The 21,600-nt window shown below is 39.5% G+C and overlaps 1 protein-coding gene across 2 annotated transcripts in view; it reads left to right on the forward strand.

The window, feature by feature from the left end:
* The window catches only part of LOC149576642 (E3 ubiquitin-protein ligase KEG-like), a 291,838-nt gene that overhangs the window by 186,052 nt on the left and 84,186 nt on the right, over nt 1-21,600 (forward strand). For both annotated transcript variants that reach the window (XM_089818713.1, XM_089818719.1), the window contains exon 8: nt 4,576-4,677. In XM_089818713.1, coding sequence (XP_089674839.1) covers nt 4,576-4,677 — 102 coding nt within the window. The remainder of the gene's footprint in view (nt 1-4,575; nt 4,678-21,600) is intronic.

Genomic DNA, 21,600 nt, shown 5'->3' on the forward strand with positions numbered 1-21,600 from the left:
GGGTATGTCGAACAAATTTTGTGCCAGATTTTTGATATTACCCTAAACCGTAAACCCATTTATAAATTTTCCATTATTGTTTTGGTGTAGAGGTTTGATAGACATGTATCAACATCCTTATTTCTCGGTCAGAGAATGCCAAAATTCTGTTGGATAAGTTTCAGATGCATGATTGCAAAGCTGAAGCTGCATCTACACCTGTGGAGAAATGGTTGAAACATTCAGCCAAATGGGATTCCCCAATGGTTGATGGATCAACGTTCGAGCAACTAGTAAGCAGCCTGATCTATCTCACTGCCACTAGACCTGACATCAACTATGCTGTAATCTAAATCTCTCACTTCATGACAATCTCAAAAGCTGAAACATTGTGTTGCAGCGAAAAATGTGAAGGGCACTCCTGATTTTTGCATTCTGTGAAATAGAAGCATAGAACCTAAGCTTGTTGGCTTTACTGAATTAGCTTGGGCAGGTTGTGTGATGACAATATGTCTACTTCTGGTATATTTTCATTTTGGGCGCAAGTGCAGTCACATGGGCTATTAAGAAGCAACAACCAATACCTCTTTCCTCCATCAAAGTTGAATATCGGGGTACTGTTAAGGTAGCTTGTGATGCAGTTTGACTTCAAAGGCTGTTTGTAGACATGCACATTTGTCTAGCAGGTTCTACCTTCTTGTTTTATTATGATCAAGGAGTTTTGAAGTTAGCTAAAAATCTAGTCTTCCATGAGTGCACAAAGCATGTTGAGCTTCAGTATTATTTCGTCCCCAAGCTTGTAAAGGATGGATCAGTGATGTTGCATTATGTTCCCACTGAGTACCAGACTTTAGATATATTTACAAAGTCTCTCACTCCAAAAATGGTTGCAAAGTTTAGGGGGCAACTTGGTCTAGTTGATAGATTGACTAGTAAGGGAGGTTATTAGAGTATGTTAGTTTCTTGATGTTTTAGCTTGTTATGTAATCCTAGTTTAATGGTCATTTAGGACATCATTATTTCTTTTAATCTGTTGTTTTCCAGCTCTGCTTGTTTGTTAAAGCTTTTAATTTCTTTTATGTATTAATCTTTTTTAAGAACACCGTCCTTGTAAACTCTATGTATAGGCTGTATATTGGTAATACAATCAAGTCATTTAGAGTTTCAGACATCAAATTGATTATATATGAAATCCACTTACAGCTTTGTAGGCACTGGCCCATCAGAGACACGAATTCTCTCAATTCGTAGGTACCAACCTCTTACATAAACTTTTTCACAATTTTGCTAGAAGTCTGCTGGGGAATCTGCTACAATACCACCCATAAATATGCTATAATGTCTGCCTTCTAATTGACTTTTAACACTCCTGACGATTCCTTCATAAAATCTGTAGATATACTCCTTAAGTTCTGCTCTTCATATGCTTTGGATCTGCTGGTGTATTTGTAACACTTGCTCAACCGACACTTTCTATCGCTTACACAATTCTCTCTTTTCTATCTTTGCAAGAGAGAATTTCATTTAGAGACATCTCCTTTCACTTTGATAAACATAACCCTTCATTCCGCATGCTAATAAAACCTCTTCATGAATAAGTTTGATTATGTTTGACTGATATATGTTTTTTCTCCTCTCACATCTCTTATTTCATTCTTAATAATTCTTCAATGGTCATAACACTTCAATGTGTTCTTGACTATTCTTAGTCAAATAGACGTTTCACTTCATTTTTCTATATATGTGTACATATCATTTATCTCTACACATATTCCTCTTATAGCTGCATATATCCCTTTGTATCTGCATACGCTTTTCTTACAATTCTGCCATAGATGTATGTACTTCTCTCATATCAGTTCTCCTCTTTATACAAGTCTTTTAGCTTACATATTATATAATCGTATGACATCAGACCCCTGTGTATAGGCATCGATTCTGATTCTAGTACTGCTCTGGTGTTCATTCTGCCGAGATTCTGGCAGGATTCCTTAGGGGTGGTTGGATTCCCTGTGGGTCCTGCTTTGAGAAATTTGGCCAGATTCCGGTATAATTTGGTGGAACTAAGGGCCGTGGGTGCCAAAAAATGGGCCCCGCATGCCATTTTCATTTGTTTCTAATTCTAAGAAACATCTGAAAGTGAAATTTCGACCATAGAGCATGTATTTTGTTTTGACACATGTAAGCAGACTAATGTGAGTGTGTGAAAAGGAATTGGAATCTAATATCTGAGTGTACTGATAGAGATACCACAGTTGCACAACTTGTACAAGTCTCTGTGGATGAACAAGAGGTAGTTGTTCCACATGGCATTGACATAGTGAGTAGCATCATGGCTGATGGTTTAAACAAGGTTGAAGTGAAACCAAATGTTGACCTTGATTCCTATAGTGACAATGAAGATGAGTTTGGATATTAAATATGAAATATGGCTTGTAATTTAAATTTTCATTGTGTAAAGACATTTTTGAGACTTCTGCAAAGTATGAATATAATATATGAGGTATTTTATTTATAATTTTATTGGCAATTATGGATTTATGAGTATTACGGTTCTAACTTATTATCATATTTTGAAGTTTTGAACCAATGATAAATGAATGTTACATGTATGAATTTATGAACATACATATGTACATACATACCTGCATGCATATACATGTACATATAGATACACACAAATAGATTTGTGTGTGTGTATACATACGTACACACACAGGGAATATCTATATATGTACCCACGGTATTGGAACCTGACCAAAAAATAACTTTTTGCTGAATCGGGAACTTTGAGTCCAGACTTGAATCTATATCAAATCCAAGATTGACAACTTAGATGCAGAACGAAACCCAGAAATGATCTAACAACTTAGATGCATTCTTTTAATCTTCATACACTATACTTCTTCACAAGTCATACACATCTTATATCTCAATTGTTTTAATAAAAGATGCAACTCTTAGGAAAGATACAACCCTTTGAATAGGTATGTTTTTTTGATATCAAACTTCTAAATACTAATAACTTCTTTTGAACATATTTATCTTCAAATACTTATTGAGACCTTTTATATATAGATATATATACACACACAAAAACTTGCTGCTGTATATATGTTATATCCTATTACTCTACACCCACACTTCTCTCCATTTCACCATCACCATTTATATCTACATATCCTTATTCCTCTTCATGGAGAGAGGTATATCTTTGAATCAAGGTTGCACGGGGACATGGGTACTGGGGTATTTAGGGTACAAGTACAGTTACAACTGTTTTTCAAAATGGAGGGTACTTGGGTATGCCAATTTTTTTTAATATTGTAATATTTTATAGAAAATCTGAAAATAGGAGTGATGACAATGAGTTTTCAAAACAAGAACAATGACAAAGTTTGCAGATTTAATGTATAGTTTTCAGTTTCAGAGTTGCAATATGTTTGGAATAATAATATATGCTAAATGTTTAGATGCATAACAAAGAAGACAATCTTTAAACATGAACAAGAAGAGCATAAATCATATAACAATGACATATTGCAAAGATAAAACTTCTGGCTTCAATAGTGATAAGGTTTACTCTTAATTAGTATTATAGAAAAGTTTCAAACTGATTACGTATTGAATTTAGCTTGATAAAAAACAAGCTGATATACAAACAATAAACTCAAACAGAAAAAAGAAAACTTAATCATGGTCCTTAGCTATGATGCTCTCCATTGAGTACCTCATACTTGGGTATGTGTACTAGTACCCAGTGCACGTCTTGGGGGTATGTGTATGAGTACTCCTACAACATAGCTTTGAAAAGAGGTGACCTTTCAAAAAGTCATCACCTTTTGTTAACAATTCCTTTATGTTGATTACCCTTTACAAAATGCTTTTATTTATCTTAGAATCAATTTGATTTTATATCTTCTTAAATTTGAATAAACTTCATAACAAAGTTTAACTTGTTTTATTTCTCATCCATCTTCTATTTATACCGTTGCATTGCCTTATGAAGAAAGGTGTTCCATTTATGTAGAAATTCAAGGAAGACATCCTTTGTTAATTAATTGCTGCCTTTTCTTTTAATTTGTTATTTTAATTGTTGGCGTAACATGGTTGCTACCTTTAAAGTTGGCATATGCTCTATTAATTGGACTTATATTTATAGTAATTTTGGTGATTATACCCAAAACAAAAGGTGGTCAGCCGACTTGCATAAACTAAGTGCCATGCCAATATGAAATTAATAAAGCTTCCTTGAATGTGATCAAAAACTGATTTGGATTAGTCTTTGTACTAAAATTAGTTGCCTTTGGGCATTATTAATTTGCTTCATAAACTTTGACATCAATTGTGATTATTGCCAATATATGCATACCTTTGACATCATTGACAATATTTCTATCAAAAAATTTGTTCGACGTCAATGACAATTTCAACTTCACCTATGACACTAATGACAACTTCCAACTGTCTTTTCCTGAGAAGAAGCTTAGATATTAGCTACTACTTGTAGTAGTATAATAGACAATTAATGTGAAATGTAATCTATAATAATTGCCATATTAATATAATTGTTCTTATTGAGGTATGGTTTTTCAGGTTTCAGCAGAGAATAAGAAGGCGGCTTTGGAGGCAAAATCTAGAGGGGAATATGCATTCAAGAATAAGGATTATCTTATGGCAGTAGATGCATACACACAGGTAATTATCCTCTTCTAAAGCATGAAAATAACAGAAAAAGATGAGATGTGCAAAGAGGGCATATGTATTCTTGTAAACCTTTAAAAATTTCAGATCACAACCCAATAACATATGCAGAATGGACATCTAAACTAGGAAGCAAAAATGTGCATCATGACATAATTCAAGATCTTATTTTCCCACTTACTATCTGTAATCTTATAACAATCTCCTAAATATGACAGAATGGACATCTAAACTAGGAAGCAAGAATGCACATAGGAAGCAAGAATGCACATCCTGACATAATTCAAGATCTTATTTTTCCACTTACTAGCTGTAATCTCATAACAGCCTCCTAAATATGGCAGAATGCTAATATTATCTGAAGAAAGGATGTAAAGAAATTTATGATTCAAAATAAAGAAGCATGTATTGAAGAGAAAACATACTCTTTATAAAGGGGTAAGTGAAAATTAATCAGTTGCCTTACCCAGTGATAATATGTGATGACTTCAATAGGCAAGAGTCTACAACAGAATGGTAATTTCAACAAAACAAAAAAGTTCAATGACTTTGTGGCTGATTTGTAGAGATAGTCCCAAAGTCGCTATTATTTGTCGTTCTTCTATAGTGCAGCCTCATCGATTGTAACTAAGTGTTAGAAAAAGACAATTAAGTTTACATGAAGAAATTGTATACCATATTTGTTTACCGCATAGGTTAATTAAGAATTGCACACAGACAATGAACACAAACACGAACAGCAACACTCTTCTTATTATTATTCACATATGCCAAACCGTACATTATGCTTCCATGATAAGATGAATACAATGCTTCCCGAAGGGGTTATAAATACTTTCCGAAGAACTTTTCCGAAGGAGTCCGTCAGCCAGATACATCATGTCTGCTACAAACTATTTACCCGTCGGCTGATACAAAAACGTTTCCGAAGGGTCCTGTCGGCTGATATACAATTTCTACCGACGACATCATCCCCCCCCAAAAAGAAAAGTCGTCTCCTGACGATTAGCAAAATTAGGAGACAACCCACAAAGAATAAAAAAATTACTAGAGAGAAGAAGGAGGTGTCCCAGAAGAGTGCTGTTGACGACGTAACTCATACACCTGGTCAGTCCGGATGCGCAGATCTGTCTGAATCTGTGAATTAACCTCTACGGCCTACTTCAGTAGAAGTGCAACATCCATAGCCTGTCTCTTGGCCAACTGCAACTCATGCTCTGCCACATCTTTATCCCGGATAGCCGTGTCCTTCTCCTGTACCACTGCTGCCATATCCTTCAATAGTGTTGGCCGCTCTGCTGCCAATTCTACCTGTTTCTCGGCCAAATCAGTGCCTAACTTTTCTCTTGCCTCTTTTTCAACCGCTAGAGATCTCTGAGCTGCTTTATTGTCTGCTGCCCTAGCTGCCTCCGCGCGTTGCCGAGCATAGTAAACCTCTTTGTACAGTCCCACGATCTCATGTGCCAGCTTCATCATCGGAGTGTCACTCGGTCCCAACTCTGGCTCAGTGGCCCAATCTGCCAACATCTCTAGTGTCTCAATTGCCGGACAACCTCTATCCACAGAACAAGTTTGAAATTGCTTAGGACAAATCCAATGAATATACGCTCGGATCAAATGCCACTCCCTGCGTCGAGTGAGAGCCTGAATCGCCACATCATGCCCCTTCTTCAATGTAGACTTCATAGTCCTGAGGTAGTCCCTGCATCTGCCCTCATCCGACCCGTAATCCTCCTTGGCGAAGTCCTCCAATGACCATTCTGCATCACTATTGTCCTCCTCATCAACGGGAGCCATGCCCACATCCGGTGCCACCTCCTCTGCTGTCGGCGCATGTAATAACCCCAATAGGTTATAATTTCTTCAAACACCAAAAATCTTTATACTTCAGTTGTTTGACATTTCGTCAAACACTTTGCAAGCAAGCTCTGATACCACTGTAATAACCCTCCTCAAATCTGCCCTCAAAAAATGCTGATGAAAGCTCAAGGAATTTCATCAAACAATTCACATGCAAGGGACGTATGACTGATATAGTATTTCAGCTAGCTTCAAATGACTTTTTTACAATTTGCATCAATCAGAATCTAGTGATAGAAGACTACAATAGACTACACAATGACCTAACATGTGTGTGCTACTAATTTTGAGAATATTCAGTGCATATATATGCTCTAAGCATGAGAAATGAACACCTACAGCCAACTGACATTTTTACAAACAGTTGGTGTGCAAACTAACTAGCTGATAAATAATGATATTGAATTGCTTAAATGACACCAGCAACTATTATCTTCTTAATTTGCAATGAAATTTTTAATACAATGCTCATGAAATGTGGCCAAGACTTTTGGCATTTATATGGATTACAAAATGATAATGCTGGTATAATGCACACTTACAGCTGAAACCTATAACACCCTAAAAACAATACTAATAAAGGAACCTAGTTGTAGATGGTTGTAATAATTTTCTTCAATGCTGCCCCTTCTGCTTTGCTTTTCCGATTTGCTTTTTCGAACTGCTTTTTTTGGATTACTTTTCGACTTGCTTTTTTCGGTTCCGCTTTTTTCGGGCTGCTTTTTCGATTCCGCTTTTTCTGGACTGCTTTTTTCGGCTCCGCTTTTTCGGACTGCTTTTTCGTACCCGCTTTTTCAGCTTGCTTTTTCGGTTTTGCTTTTTCAGAGTGCTTTTTCGTTTCTGCATTTTCAGATTGCTACCCTGTTGAATCTCAAGACCATATCTTTCAATGGCGTCAAGATTTTCAGCTTGAAGGGATTTCATCCTTCAAACTATTGAGACATAACCTCCAGAAAATTCTCCAATTTCTTTGATATTTCCAACCATACTAAAAATAAGCTCTTCCCTTTCTTTTATAGTGTTCTCACAAGAGCTCAATCCTTCGTTTTCTCAATGTGGGATAAAACATCACTCCCTTTATGTAACTTATGTCTCCAATGTGTTATAAAATAAAAAGGACTCTTTTAATTTAAATATTTCCCACAAACTATAGTCTATGCATTAATAAAGTTAAATATTGAAATTTAACTTTATAAAATAGCTTTATCAATGCATAACAAATCTTATCAATGATCAACAAGTTTTCTTGCTAATTTTAAACAATTATCATCGACATACCGCTGCCACTGGATGTCCGACCATATCCAAGATGACTTACTATAAATAGTAAGTATGCCCAAAGTTGCCTCAAAACCCCTCAGAAAGACCTGCAACTGAAACTATCTAGACGAAATGGCCTCTAAGCCCCTTTAATGTCCTGGTTAGCCTACAGGACCGTGGGGAAATAGGCTAACGACAACATCATGCTATGAATGCTAAAAAGGGGACATTACAGTCCACCCTTCCCAAAATTGCTTGTCCCCAAGCAATGGCCGAATAACAACCCAATCAATCCACCTGGATCCCAAACGTAGTCATGAACTATATTGCTGTCAGTCAACATAGGCTCTTGCAACAACCTATGAAAATTAACCAAGAGGAATCCGTAAATGAATCACGGTGCAACTGAACTCCAAATCCACTATTGCCACAGTCAGGAACCCACAAGGCACAAACTCTCAAAATATTAGACCCCAAGTAGAGTAGATCACCCAAACTGTCAACATAATAAACACCATCCACACAACCTACCGTGTTATGTGGAATGCACACTCCAACTGTACTACAATAGTGACCACTCCCACATGAAACTGCATCAAATACAGCGAATCCACACACTGTACATCTGCTGCAGTCAACACAACTTTGCAGATTACCGACCACTGTCTGATAACCATAACACCCATGCACTGCTGATGGTGAATAGTCATTACACGGTAGATAGCAAAAATGAGAGCCCAGTCCAAACCTGCCTGCCATCAACTCGTCAACACATCGATCAAAAGCAAACCGATGAACATATCCTTTAGTATAATGCCGGTAAAAAGAACCAATCTCAGTCAAAGACTCATCCTGCAGACGTGATATGACCAACTGTGACTGATAATCAGGTAAGTCAGAGGATGATATAGCCAAGAGTGCAGAATCAACAACAACATCACTAGTCTCTGTGCCCTCCAAGTCAAACATATCACAATGCTCAGCTACAACGCCCAACTTAGTTGAACCTGCCTCTAGTGGAAATGGACCAAATATGCCAATAGTAGTGTCATGGACAGATATATCCTCATCTCCACTACCTCTATCAACCTCAACCATGGACATCTACGGATCACTAGACACCACGGTCTGTGATTGTACAGAATCTGGTAAAGACTGAAGTCGCTCTAACTCCATGGTCACCTTAGCCAAATGAAACTGTGACTCCTCGAAAGCCAACTGTGTACTCTCAAGAATCTCAGAAGTCACCTCGAGCTGCTGAGTAAGCTCACTCATCTCATCTTCCTTGGCCAATAATGCATCGTATGTTGTACTCCCCCACTCCATAAGATAATCTCTGTCGGCTACCAACTGCATATAATTTTGTCTCAGAATCCGGATAGCCTCCCATAAAGAGTGGATCTCTGTCAAAGAAAGATAATTGCCTCCCAGCTCATCACTAATAGGAGAACCCCATCCATAAACTGCTAACAACTGACAAGCAGCATCGAAATGCTCGCAAGTGATAGAAATGTCTCACTCGCCAACTCTCAGCTGACTAGACACATGATTGTGCCGACTGGTCGAACTCCTATACTCTATCCTTGGTACACTGTCCAAAGGAGTAACCTCGGAATAGCTATCATCTGTAATACTCAGATCTTGAGACTCTTCTATAAACTCTATCATATCTAAGAGATCATCAACCCATTCCAACAAGAATGGTCGACTGGATATATGAACAATGCCCAACACAGGTGTGTAAAAACTAATTCCAGCTTCAAACAAGTTGCTGGCATGGATGAGAACTACACCTTGCAAACTACTAATCAAGTCCATGATGATGCAATAGATACTACTACCAAGGAATGATAGATATCTCTGGTCAAAACGATCCCAAGTACTAAGATAAGGATCCCAACATCTAATCCATGAACGGAAACCAGCTGGCAATTCAAGTAAACTTCTCACCTGAGTAATGTGAACAATACCAACTGACTTCACGCACCTGTCTACAATCTTTGAATCCGGAGTGTGAATGCTAGACATACTCATATCATCATCATGTGACCCGACTGTAAAAGAAAACTGAGTCCCTGCTATACGCGCTAACTTCCGAACTGAACTCACCTCAAGACAAAGCTCGTCCACGTGTCTCTCAGAATCCTGGAGAGCTAACCGAGTACACACCAAGGAATTTTGAGTATCCTCCAGCTCATGAAAAAGCCGGTCAACCTCCTTCTCCTCCTTCTTCACTGCATCTTCCTTGATCTGTTGTAAGTCGTCACAAGAAGAAACTGTTGTGACTCCTTTTTGTCTCTCCTGCAGTTGAATCATCCAAATGTGATTCTCAATCAATCCATGTATCCTGTCATGATGAGATAAAGCGGTGACAATATCCTTGTCCCTTGTCTTCGGCCGGCTTGCCAAACCAAGTGAAGAGCTACTAGCCTCTATCTCATGTGAAGAAGCATCCAACTGTGCTTGATACTCATTTTCTGCAAAGTCCTGAATGCTCACTTTCTGATCAACTGTACTATCCTCAAACATGACAGTATCCTCAACTGCTGTAACTTCATCCAGCCCAACTGTACTGGAATCACTATCTGTGTCAATCATGCAATTCGGTATGCCTATGATATCACCTTCTGATGCAACTGGCTCAACCTGTACAACATCTGAAACCCCTTCTGCCTATGAAGATGATGCAAATAAACCATTACCTGAAGATGTGCTGAAGTCTCCCTGTATCGAATCTGCATGTCTGTTAAACTCCTCATACAAGTTTCCGCCTGTCATAGGGAAAGTATGATTCTTAGGCCTATCAAAGCGTTGAATTAGTCTCTCCGTAAACTCCACATACGAGGTAATGTGTGCATGACTTATAGTGACCATACCATGATGCCACCACTTGTGTCCTGACCCATCCTGGTGAATTGTTGCATACTTAATAGCTTCTTCCTCAGGCATAAAGTTCAATTGCAAGTATGTGTCAAGCTTTTGAACCCAAGCTCTTGCTGTAGACTTCCCCGAGCCATCATAATATGGTAACTGAAGTTTCCCTACTTTCTTTCGTAGCTCATAGCTCTGGTTCCTGTCATGTCCACATGGCATATGCTTCATCCGCACATCTATATACTCCATAAAGGTGATTGCAGCAATAAAATTTGGACCTCCAGCTTCCCAATCTCTCCTCAGCTGGTGCTGTATATCAGAGATCTGGGGCTCTGGTATGGGCTGCTCTGGAGCTCTAGGAGGAAATGTTGGAACCATGGGGCTCGAACTCATTGTCCTAGTTTGCTGGGGTGCATGAACGAAATTGTTCTCAACTTGTTCGCCTCCATTATGTGCCCCATCTTGATTATTACCATTCTGATTATTTCCTCCAACCACTTTAGCATTCAACCCCATTTGACGAGCCATCACCTGCATCATAAGCTCAAATCTCTGACTCTGTTCTTGTGCTCTTTGCTCTGCTGGTCGCTGTCCCTGTGCTAAGGTGTCTAATAATTGTAAGAATCTTTCCTTTCCCCGATTTTGACCGGCATCCATTTTGTCAAACATTTTTCTCTATCTGGCTAATCCAAATTCCCAATAAGACCTCCACAAGATGGCAGGAAACTGCTCTGATACCACTGTAATAACCCCAATAGGTTATAATTTCTTCAAACACCAGAAATCTTTATACTTTAGTTGTTTGACATTTCGTCAAACACTTTGCAAGCAAGCTCTGATACCATTATAATAACCCCAATAGGTTATAACTTCTTCAAACACCAAAAATCTTTATACTTCAGTTGTTTGACATTTCGTCAAACACTTTGCAAGCAAGCTCTGATACCACTGTAATAACCCCAATAGGTTCATACTTCAGTTGTTTGACATTTCGTCAAACACTTTGCAAGCAAGCTCTGATACCACTGTAATAACCCCAATAAGTTATAACTTCTTCAAACACCAAAAATCTTTATACTTCAGTTGTTTGACATTTCGTCAAATACTTTGCAAGCAAGCTCTGATACCATTGTAATAACCCTCCTCAAATCTGCTCTCAAAGATGCTGATTGAAGGCTCAAAGAATTTTGTCAAACAATTCACATGCAAGAGACATATGACTGATATAGTATTTCAGCTTGCTTTAAATGACTTTTTTCCAATTTGCATCAATGAGAATCTAGTGATAGAAGATTACAATGAACTACACAATGACCTAACATGAGTGTGCTCCTAATTTTGACAATATTTAGTGCATATATTATGATCTAAGCATGAGAAAAGAACACCTACAACCAACTGGCATTTTTGCAAACAGTTGGTATGCAAACTATCTAGCTGATAAATAATGAGATTGAATTGCTTAAATGACACCAGCAACTATTATCTTTTTGATTGCAATCAAATTTCTAATACAATGCTCATGAAATATGGCCAAGACTTTGGCATTTACATGGATTACCAAAATGACAATGCTGGTATAATGCACACTTACAGCTGAAACTTATAATACCCTAAAAAACAATACTAACAACGGAACCTGGTTGTACATGGCTGTAATAATTTTCCTTCAATGCTGCCCCTTCTGCTTTACTTTTCCGAACTGCCTTTTTGGCCTGCTTTTTCGGTTCCGCTTTTTCCACTTGCTTTTTCGATTCCGCTTTTTCTGCCTGCTTTTTCAGCTCTGCTTTTTTCGCTTGCTTTTTCGATTCCGCTTTTTTTGCCTGCTTTTTTGGTTCCGCTTTTCCGGACTGGTTTTTCGTTTCTGCTTTTTCGGATTGCTACCCTGTTGAATCTCAAGACCATATCTTTCGATGGCATCAAGATTTTCAGCTTGAAGGGATTTCGTCTTTCAAACTATTGAGACATAACCTCCAGAAAATTCTCCAATTTTTTTGATATTTCCAACCATACTAAAAAGAAGCTCTTCCCTTTCTTTTATAGTGTTCTCACAAGAGCTCAATCCTTCGCTTTCTCAATGCGGGATAAAATGTCATGTCCCCAATTTTCGGAGGCAGTTTGATTAATTAATTTGATTGACTAGTTGTCCAAAATAATGAATATTTTATAAGGACGACTAATTAATCATTTTAATTAAATAAATAAGTGATATTAAGTTAATTACTTATAAAGTTATCAAATAAATAAATATTAAAAGATAACTTTATATTTAATTAATTTAATAAAGTGACTTGGATTATAAAATATTTAATAAAATCACGTAAGAGATAAAATAAAAAATGTTCTAGAAGTCTCTGGAGAAGGTGGAGAGAAAAGAATAAATAGGCACTCCGGGGCTCCATTCGAATTAGGCAGTTGTTTATCTCTCTTTGTTTTCAGATTGTGATTCCATCACAGGTGCATTGTGGAACCTAGGGTTTTTGCAATTGTCACAACTGGCCATTGAGAACGATAACTCTCAATCGGTACGCAATTTTGAGGGTGTGAAATATCATCTGAATTATTGCAGATTGGAGGTGACATTCAGTCATTTCATCAGGGCGCTTATTTGCGTCTTAAGGCCAAATTGTGGTTCTTGCATCATTATTCCTCGAAGAATTTGATTCAGATCATCAGTTCAGGGGCAGAATTGAGGATTTGTTGCAAATATTATTTATGGTGAAGCAATTATGAGCAATAATTGAATCAGAAACATTCGCTGCATCAGGGAACGAGTGAATTACTCTGATTTGAAGATAGTTTCGATTGCTCAGGATTTTCGGCTGACATTACGTGTTTGCTGTATCTTCCGAGCCAGGCGTTTTCCTTTCTCCTTATGCATTTTCGTCATTGTTTTAAGATTAGTGAATATCACAGGACTTGGGAAATTTTAGGGCCAGAGCTAGGGTTAAATTGCTGCATAACTATATTGAGGTCGGGGTGCATTTGTATGGGCCGACAGCTAATCCAGATCCCGTTCCCGACTCTGTTCAGAAATTGCTCTTCCGTAGCTAACTAAGTGCAGATCGCAGGAAGGGACACATAACTTCAGGCAGGTTCTATTACGCGAGCAGCGCATTGCATATACATTATTCAGAAGTCCGCATCCGAACCTTGGCAAAATGTCAGACAGTCTTACAGCGATAACATCATAAAAGATCCACAGTTGGGCCCAGCTGCAGGAGCATCTGGGCAGTGAGGGCACCGTCTAAACAAATCCCAATTACATCGCGATTTCAATAGTTTGGCAGCCGCATCAAAATCTAGAGTAAATAATGTCCAGTGTATAATTCTGAATCTACGGCAATAGCAAAAAGGACGAAGTCTGGACTTGTTATCGGTAGAACGAATGATAGTTCGAACTCACGCACCAGTCATGGGATTCCTTTGAAGACAATTTGAGCATTGTTGATTGATGAAGAAAACCGAATCCGAATCCATTGCTAGCACTCATGATCCAGTAACTTGGCATTCCGATCCGAAATTAACAAACAAGGCACGGGGGAGTTATTCCGTCTCATACTTGAGACAGCTGGATGAAGTGTCGAGCCTGACTGCGGATGAAGAGTCAGTTCAGACTGTCATATTATAAACAGGAGGTCAGCATTTCCAGTTTGGTGTGATTTTAATCGCTGTTATTGTGTCTTCATAGTTGGCTGACTTTACGGATGCCTGGTTGCATGTATTTGATGCAAAATTTGGCCTGCAATTCTGCACCTTCAATTTCAATACCTGTCCTGTATAGGGTTGTGTTTGATAATAAGAAATCTGTGATCCGAGATCTCTTATGCTGGGGCTGCATTCATCATTTGGGATGTAATTCATGAGGTTTGTTTTGATCTGTGAAATAACCCTGAATTTTGTCTGAATCTAGATGTCAATCGAACTCCGTCTGATCTGAAAAAGATCGCATTTGTCACTCCATTAATAACTGGTATTTGTTTCTCAAATGCATCATCCACAAGCCTATCAATTCTTGGTCGTAATACCAACTACTGGAGATTCTTTCTCATTTGTTGGCAGTGATGTTGGCCACCCGACCTCCCTAGTCACGTGAGATGCGCCTCAACTCTGATTCGGCCATGTGCTTACTATAACTCCCACTTTGAGAAATGCCTCTGCAGAACTCGTATCTTCTGAGCAGAGTTGACACTAACCAAAGGTTATTTTTATGATCTCGACTCGGCTTCTGTTGTGCTTGAAACATATCGCAACTCCTTGCTAATGGCTCCCATAGTTAGCACCTTCAGATCTGTAGGTCATAGTTCTTGGACGTCTGCTGCGAATGGATCTTCAGTCAAATCAAGAAGGGTCCTGCCAGCTCGACCAAGCATAGCGTCCGACTCCTGATGAAATTATGTCCGCCGGTTGCGGAAAGAGTAAATCCATTTTGCCGGCTCATAAATCACCAATCTCGATAGCTCCTACAGCCTCGTTCCGGAGGTATATACAGATGTGACGATTTTGGAACTCGCCTCCCACAAAACCTTCAATCCCGCGTTTTTAAAATCTCCAAATATGTGATTGATGCTGATGTACTGCAATCCGGCCTGCCCAAAATTCGCTATGTGCAAATAGCTTCCTAAATCAATTCTAATCGGTTCCTCCTCCAGCTCGACTTCAACATGATCTCTAAAATTGCACTCGGTCCAGACTTCGGCCTTAACCATATACAGAAATGCTGCTAGAAGGTTATTTGTTCATACTGCAACTTTGCTGAAGAAGTCGCTTTTACAACTGATCCTGTAAAACCTTGTGAATGACTTATATCTTCAAAACTGAATTCTCAGAATAATCCTTCCAAGAATTTGGCGTTAAGCCACCGATTCTGCCCTGATGAAATGACTGAATGTCACCTCCAATTTGCAATAATTCAGATGATATTTCACATCCTCAAAATTGCGTACCAATTGAGAGTTATCGTTCTCAATGGCCAACTGTGACAATTGCAGAAATCCTAGGCTCTACAATGCACCTGTGATTGAATCACAATCTGAAATCAAAAGAGAGATAAACAACTGCCTCCTTAGAATGGAGCCCCGGGGTGCCTATTTATTCTTTTCTCTCCACCTTCTCCAGAGACTTCTAGAACATTTTTGATTTTATCTCTTAAGTGACTTTATTAAATATTTTTATGATCCAAGTCACTTTATTAAATTAATTAAATATAAAGTTACCTTTTAATATTTATTTATTTGATAACTTTATAAGTAATTAACTTAATATCACTTATTTATTTAATTAAAATGATTAATTAGTCATCCTCATAAAATATTCATTATTTTGGACAACCCAGTTAATCAAATTAATTAATCAGACTGCCTCCGAAAATTGGGGACATGACAATCTGGAGGGCCTGCCCATATAATTTTGAAGCCTAGCATTTGAGTTGGGAGGTCAGATAGTTATACACAAAGGCTGCAATCTACTCTGAGGAAGACATCTGTGCTATCTGTGATATCATAGCTGCTACAGGCTTTAATCAGGTTTCATTTCTATATTTATCAGTATTTCATAGCTAGCATTTGTAAGCAAATTCAAATTTCATCAAAATAGTGGAATAAATTGCAAAGTAAATTCAAGGTACCAAAGCTTACTTAGTGTTTGACGAAATGTCAAACCACTAAAATATTAAGATTTTTGGTGTCGGAAGAAGTAACAACCAATCGGGGTTATTACATAAAACATCACTCCCTTTATGTAACTTATGTCTCCAATGTGTTATAAAATAAAAGGGACTCTTTTAATTTAAATATTTCCCACAAACTATAGTCTATGCATTAATAAAGTTAGATATTTAAATTTAACTTTATAAAATAGCTTTATCAATGCATAACAAATCATATCAATGATAAACAAGTCTTCTGGCCGATTTTAAACAATTACCATCGACATACCGCTGCCACTGGATGTTCGACTATATCCAAGATGACTTACTATAAATAGTAAGTATCCCCAAAGTTGCCTCAAAACCCCTCAGAAAGACCTGCAACTGAAACTATCTAGGCCAAATGGCCTCTAAGCCCCTTTAATGTCCTGGTTAGCCTACGGGACCGTGGGGAAATAGGCTAACGACAACATCATGCTATGAATGCTAAAAAGGGGACATTACAGTGCAATCACGTCATGTGGCATTCCCTCCTCCTGAGACTGAGGCTCTGGTACAGGTGCTACTCCGGAATAGCTGGGGGATTGAATGGACGGGCCACGCCTGTCAGGAACGAGTTGGAATTGTTGCATCAGAAAAACACTAGCTCTATCCATGACCTCTGGTTGTTTGGACTGCGCTGGGTTCGTACACTCTTGCATTCCTTCGTTCGGTACATTCTCTACCGGAAGTTCTTGAGCTTCTGCTGACTGTGCTACAGTAACAACTGCTTTTGGCTGACTTATGGCAGGCACCACGGGTGCTGCTACCGGAAGTGCTTCAGCAGGGGCTGAAGAAGTCTCTTGGGTGACAGGTGCTGTCAGGTGGGCAAAGCCTACCGCAAATCCAACTCCCGACTGGACAGGAGAAGGCCGTACCCCCTGTTGCCATGGTGCGGTTAGTGTGACTGCCTGGTGGGATCTTCCAGTCATCTATATCGATTGCCGAGTCTGTCCAAACCCAGGAATGTGAGCCATGTGTAGACCTCGTGGCACCAACTCGGAAGTCACAGGAACTGTAGCACGCGGAAATAGCAAGGGGGTAGCTGTGACAATCTGAACCTCCTCATCATCCTCACCTTCCCCTTCTTCTTCCTCCACACTGTCTTGCTCAAAAGATGTCTCCTGTCGGCCGCTGTCAGTATCACCTGCCATGTCCATCCGGGGCCTCTTTTTGCCTGCTGAACCCTTCTGCCTAGTGGTTGTGTCCAAGTGCTTCCACCGCATGATAGGAGGTTCTCCCGGAGCCAGTGGTGCAAGCTTTGCCTCTAATTCATCTATTGGAATCATCCGTGCTGCTGCATCAAGGAAGAGACCAATCGCGTAATGGGGCATATAGAAGGTCTTGTGCTGGAGAGTCATAAACTCATGCATCCATTCAGCCAGCACAGACGCCTAATCGTACACTTTCCCAATCATTATTCCGTTCATCATGGATACCTGCAGAAATGTGATATCCAATGCCCTAGAGTATCCCGTGAGCCTGCTCTTGACCATGTCCATCAGACACCGCCATGGCCCCTCCTGAATGTCGGTTTTCTTTTAAACCCCTTCCCTTCGATGTCTCAGCTAATGCCGCCTGCTTTGCTTTTGTCAAATCTCCACATACTAATCCGATTAAAAATAGCTTCCCATCCTTTGGAATTTTCTTTGGCTGAACCTTTTTGCCCTGTTGCCCTGGAATGCCAAAAACACGTGTGAAATCGGCTGCCTTGAATGATACCACTAAGTTCCTTCCCAGATACTGAAATGTGCTCGTCCGAGAAGGTCTGCCATATGTCTCAATCATGGTATGCAGATACCCTTCATAATCTCGAATGTAAAAAACAGGTATCTGAATGGCCCATTCAACCTGTGCTCCTTTGATGCTTGCTTTAATTGGATGATCATTAGGGGTTTCTTGCCACCATTTTCGGCAATCCGTTCCATTCAACCCTTAAAATTGTATAGTCTGTGGCGTGACTTCAGCTGCTGCAGGTGCTGTAGTCTTACGCTTCTCCTTATTGCTGCTCGAGCCTTCATTCAGGTTACCTGCACCTGCCATGCTCCTGCCTTCCACAACTTTAGACTGTGCTAATTGCTTTTTCCACTGTCGTTTACCTGCAGACTCCATCAGTTATATCTTTGTCTTTTCCTAACGGTCTTCCAAATCCGTACGGTGGAGAATTCTTCCAAACACGTACGGTGAATTGCAACCTTTGGAATAAAAATCTGTACTCTGAAAAAGTTAGAAGGAAAATCAAATAACAAAGCCGTACCACCAAAAGATCACAATTTTGTACAACAGTTTCCCTCCCCAAATCCGTACGGTGGTATTTTCAATGCCCTTCACTAATCAGCCGTACAAGGACCATAGTATGCCGGATCCGACTAGAAGTGATATACTGCAAAAATCGCCTTGCTTACTATTGAATTCCGTACTTCAACCTTCAGAACCTTGCATTCAATAATCCGTACAATGAAATTCGTACCCTGCTCTTCACAAGGAATCCGTACGCTTGAAATGCTGGAAATCTTCTGTATGGGTGATGATTTAACAAGCCGTACAGTGCCCTACAGAGGTGCATATGGTAACTTGACCCTTCTGTGATGAAATCCGTACGGCTTCAAACTTGACACTGTCTGTTGATTGCATATGGATGCCTCCTTCCTGGAGCTTCCACGCACACGGGTTTTGATGAAACAATTCTGAAGGCATCTTCACTATTTCAATCTTTTGGAAAAGCCGTATTGCAATATCCCACCAAGTCTTCAAAATCCATATGATGGAAACTAATAAAATTTGGCTCCAAATTCTGTACGTTAACCTTCTCAGGCTATTAAAATCCGTACGGTGGTCCCAATGTTACAATATGCAACTCTTAAAAAATCGTACACTGCAAAAAAAAAGCCGTACTACAGTAAGACCGTACACCAACCCTTCAAATATGAAAACCGTACATTGTCTTAAAAACCGTACTTCAAATATGAAAACCGTACATTGTCTTAAAAATCGTACTACAAATATGAAATTGTCTTAAAAACTATACTAAAACCATAGACCAGCCTTCAAATATGAAAAATCGTATGGTACTACTTTTTCCCTTTAAATATGAAACCTGTACGGTATTCTCCCCTTCAAATATGAAACTGTACGGTATTTTTGCTTCAACTATGGAACCGTACGGTACTTTTCCCTTCAAATATGAAATCGTACGGTACTTTTCCCTGAAAACCGTACGGTACTTTTCCTCTTTTTTCTTTTTTAATATAAATTTTCTTCATTTTTTTTCTGTTTTTCTTTTAAGAATGAATAGCAAAGTCAGTTTTCCCTTCGACCGTCATCACCGTCGGTCTACAATGACGAAGGGGTCTCCCGAAGGCCATTCTATGATGCAGAAGTCTTCCGGCTGTGGTAGATCTTCAGCTTCGACCCATTCACTGCCTGAGGCACTTCCTGTCCATCCAAAGTCCATAATTTTATTGCTCCATTGTCCCCTACTTCCTGGATCTGACACGGCCTGACCCACTTAACTTTGAACTTGCCCGGTTTGATCTCATTCCGGCCGTCGTACTTTAATACCCACTGTCCGGGTTGAAACCTATTTAGCTTCAGGTGCTTATCGTGCCATGCCTTTCGCCTATTCTGCGTTACTTCACTCGCCCATTGTGCTAGTAATCGCTTCTCCTCCAACCTATTCAATTTATATAGTCACTCCCTTAAGCTCTCCATGTCGCCCAACTTGTTTTTTAGTGCTATCTGTAGGCTTGGTATCATAAATTTTGTTGGTACTACGGCCTCCTATCCGAACATCAGTTGAAACAGCATGTCCTATTGTAACTTTATACGCCGTGCGGTAAGTCCACAGAGCAGAAGGTAATTTCTCCTCCCAATCCTCCCCTTTGATTGCGCAGGATTTGTATATAATTGATACCAAGATTTTGTTGGTAGCTTCGGCCTGTCCGTTTGCCCTTGGGTAGTACGGACTTGATAGCGAATGATAAATTTTGAACTCCGTGGTAAGCAGTTAGATCACATGATTTACAAAATGTCCACCTCTATCAGTCGTTAATTGTAACGGAATGTCGTACCTGGTAATTATTTGTTCATAAATAAACTTTGCTGTACTTACCGCTGAGTTGTCCGGTAGTGCACGTGCCTTCACCCATTTAGTCAAGTATTCCGTCGCGACAACAATGTAACGGCACCTTCTGGTTCTGCTTGTCTTCAGAGGTCCTATGAAGTCCAATCCCCACCGTTCAAAGAGCTCTTGAGCATGAGAAGGATTCAGAGGCATGAAGTCTCTCTTTAAAGGTTTTCCAGCTCGCTGACATGTATTGCATGCAACAACCCATTCCCTGGCGTCATTGTATACGGTTGGCCAGCATAATCCTACTAGAAGTATTTTTCGTGCAGTTGTGTCCGGCCCTATGTGTCCTCCTGCCGGTCCTTCATGCGCTTCCTTCAGTACCCGTGGAATTTCTTCCTCCAGGACACAACGCCTCAAGATCTGATCGGGTCCCATTTTATACAACAATCCATTAATCAGCTGAAATGTTCCGCTTCGTATCATCAACTTCTGTTTTTCATTTGATGGCATGGTATTTGGAAACTATCCCGTTGACAAGTATTCGCCGATGCTTGTATACCACTCCGGTAGTGCAGCAATCTGAAACAACTATGCGTCAGGAAAGTCATCATTTACACCGTCTACCGGTTCTCTTGTTCTGATACGTGACAAATGATCCACGCTTACATGTTTCTTTCTTGGCCGTACAATGATCTTGAAGGTAAACTCCTACAACATGAGTAACTATCGGCTGATTCTTCCTTGAATGACTGGTTTGTTGATCATATACAATAGGGCCTGATGGTTGACATAGAACACAAATGGAGTAGCCAACAAGTAATGTCAAAATTTTTGCACAGCATAGACCATCCCCAATGCTTCTCGTTTGGTTGTACTATAATTTTGATTAGCTTTTGATAGCAACCGACTGGCGAAGTAGATCGGGTGATCCAACCCGTGGCTTCCTGTTTACGCGAGAGTTGCTCCGATCGCATAGTTCGATGCATCAACATGCACATGAAACTCCTTATTCCAATCCGGGTATGCCAAAATAGGTGCTGTAGCTAGTCGTACCTTGAGTCCTTCAAATGCTTCATCTTGTTCCTTCTCCCGTCGGAACGATTCTATCTTGCAAGTTAACCTATCCAACGGATATGCTATCTTGGAAAAAAAATTTATGAAACGCTTG

The sequence above is a fragment of the Cupressus sempervirens genome, chromosome 1 (assembly GCF_028749045.1).
Source record: "Cupressus sempervirens isolate cs-2001-9-10 chromosome 1, ASM2874904v1, whole genome shotgun sequence".
Classification (NCBI taxonomy): domain Eukaryota; kingdom Viridiplantae; phylum Streptophyta; class Pinopsida; order Cupressales; family Cupressaceae; genus Cupressus; species Cupressus sempervirens.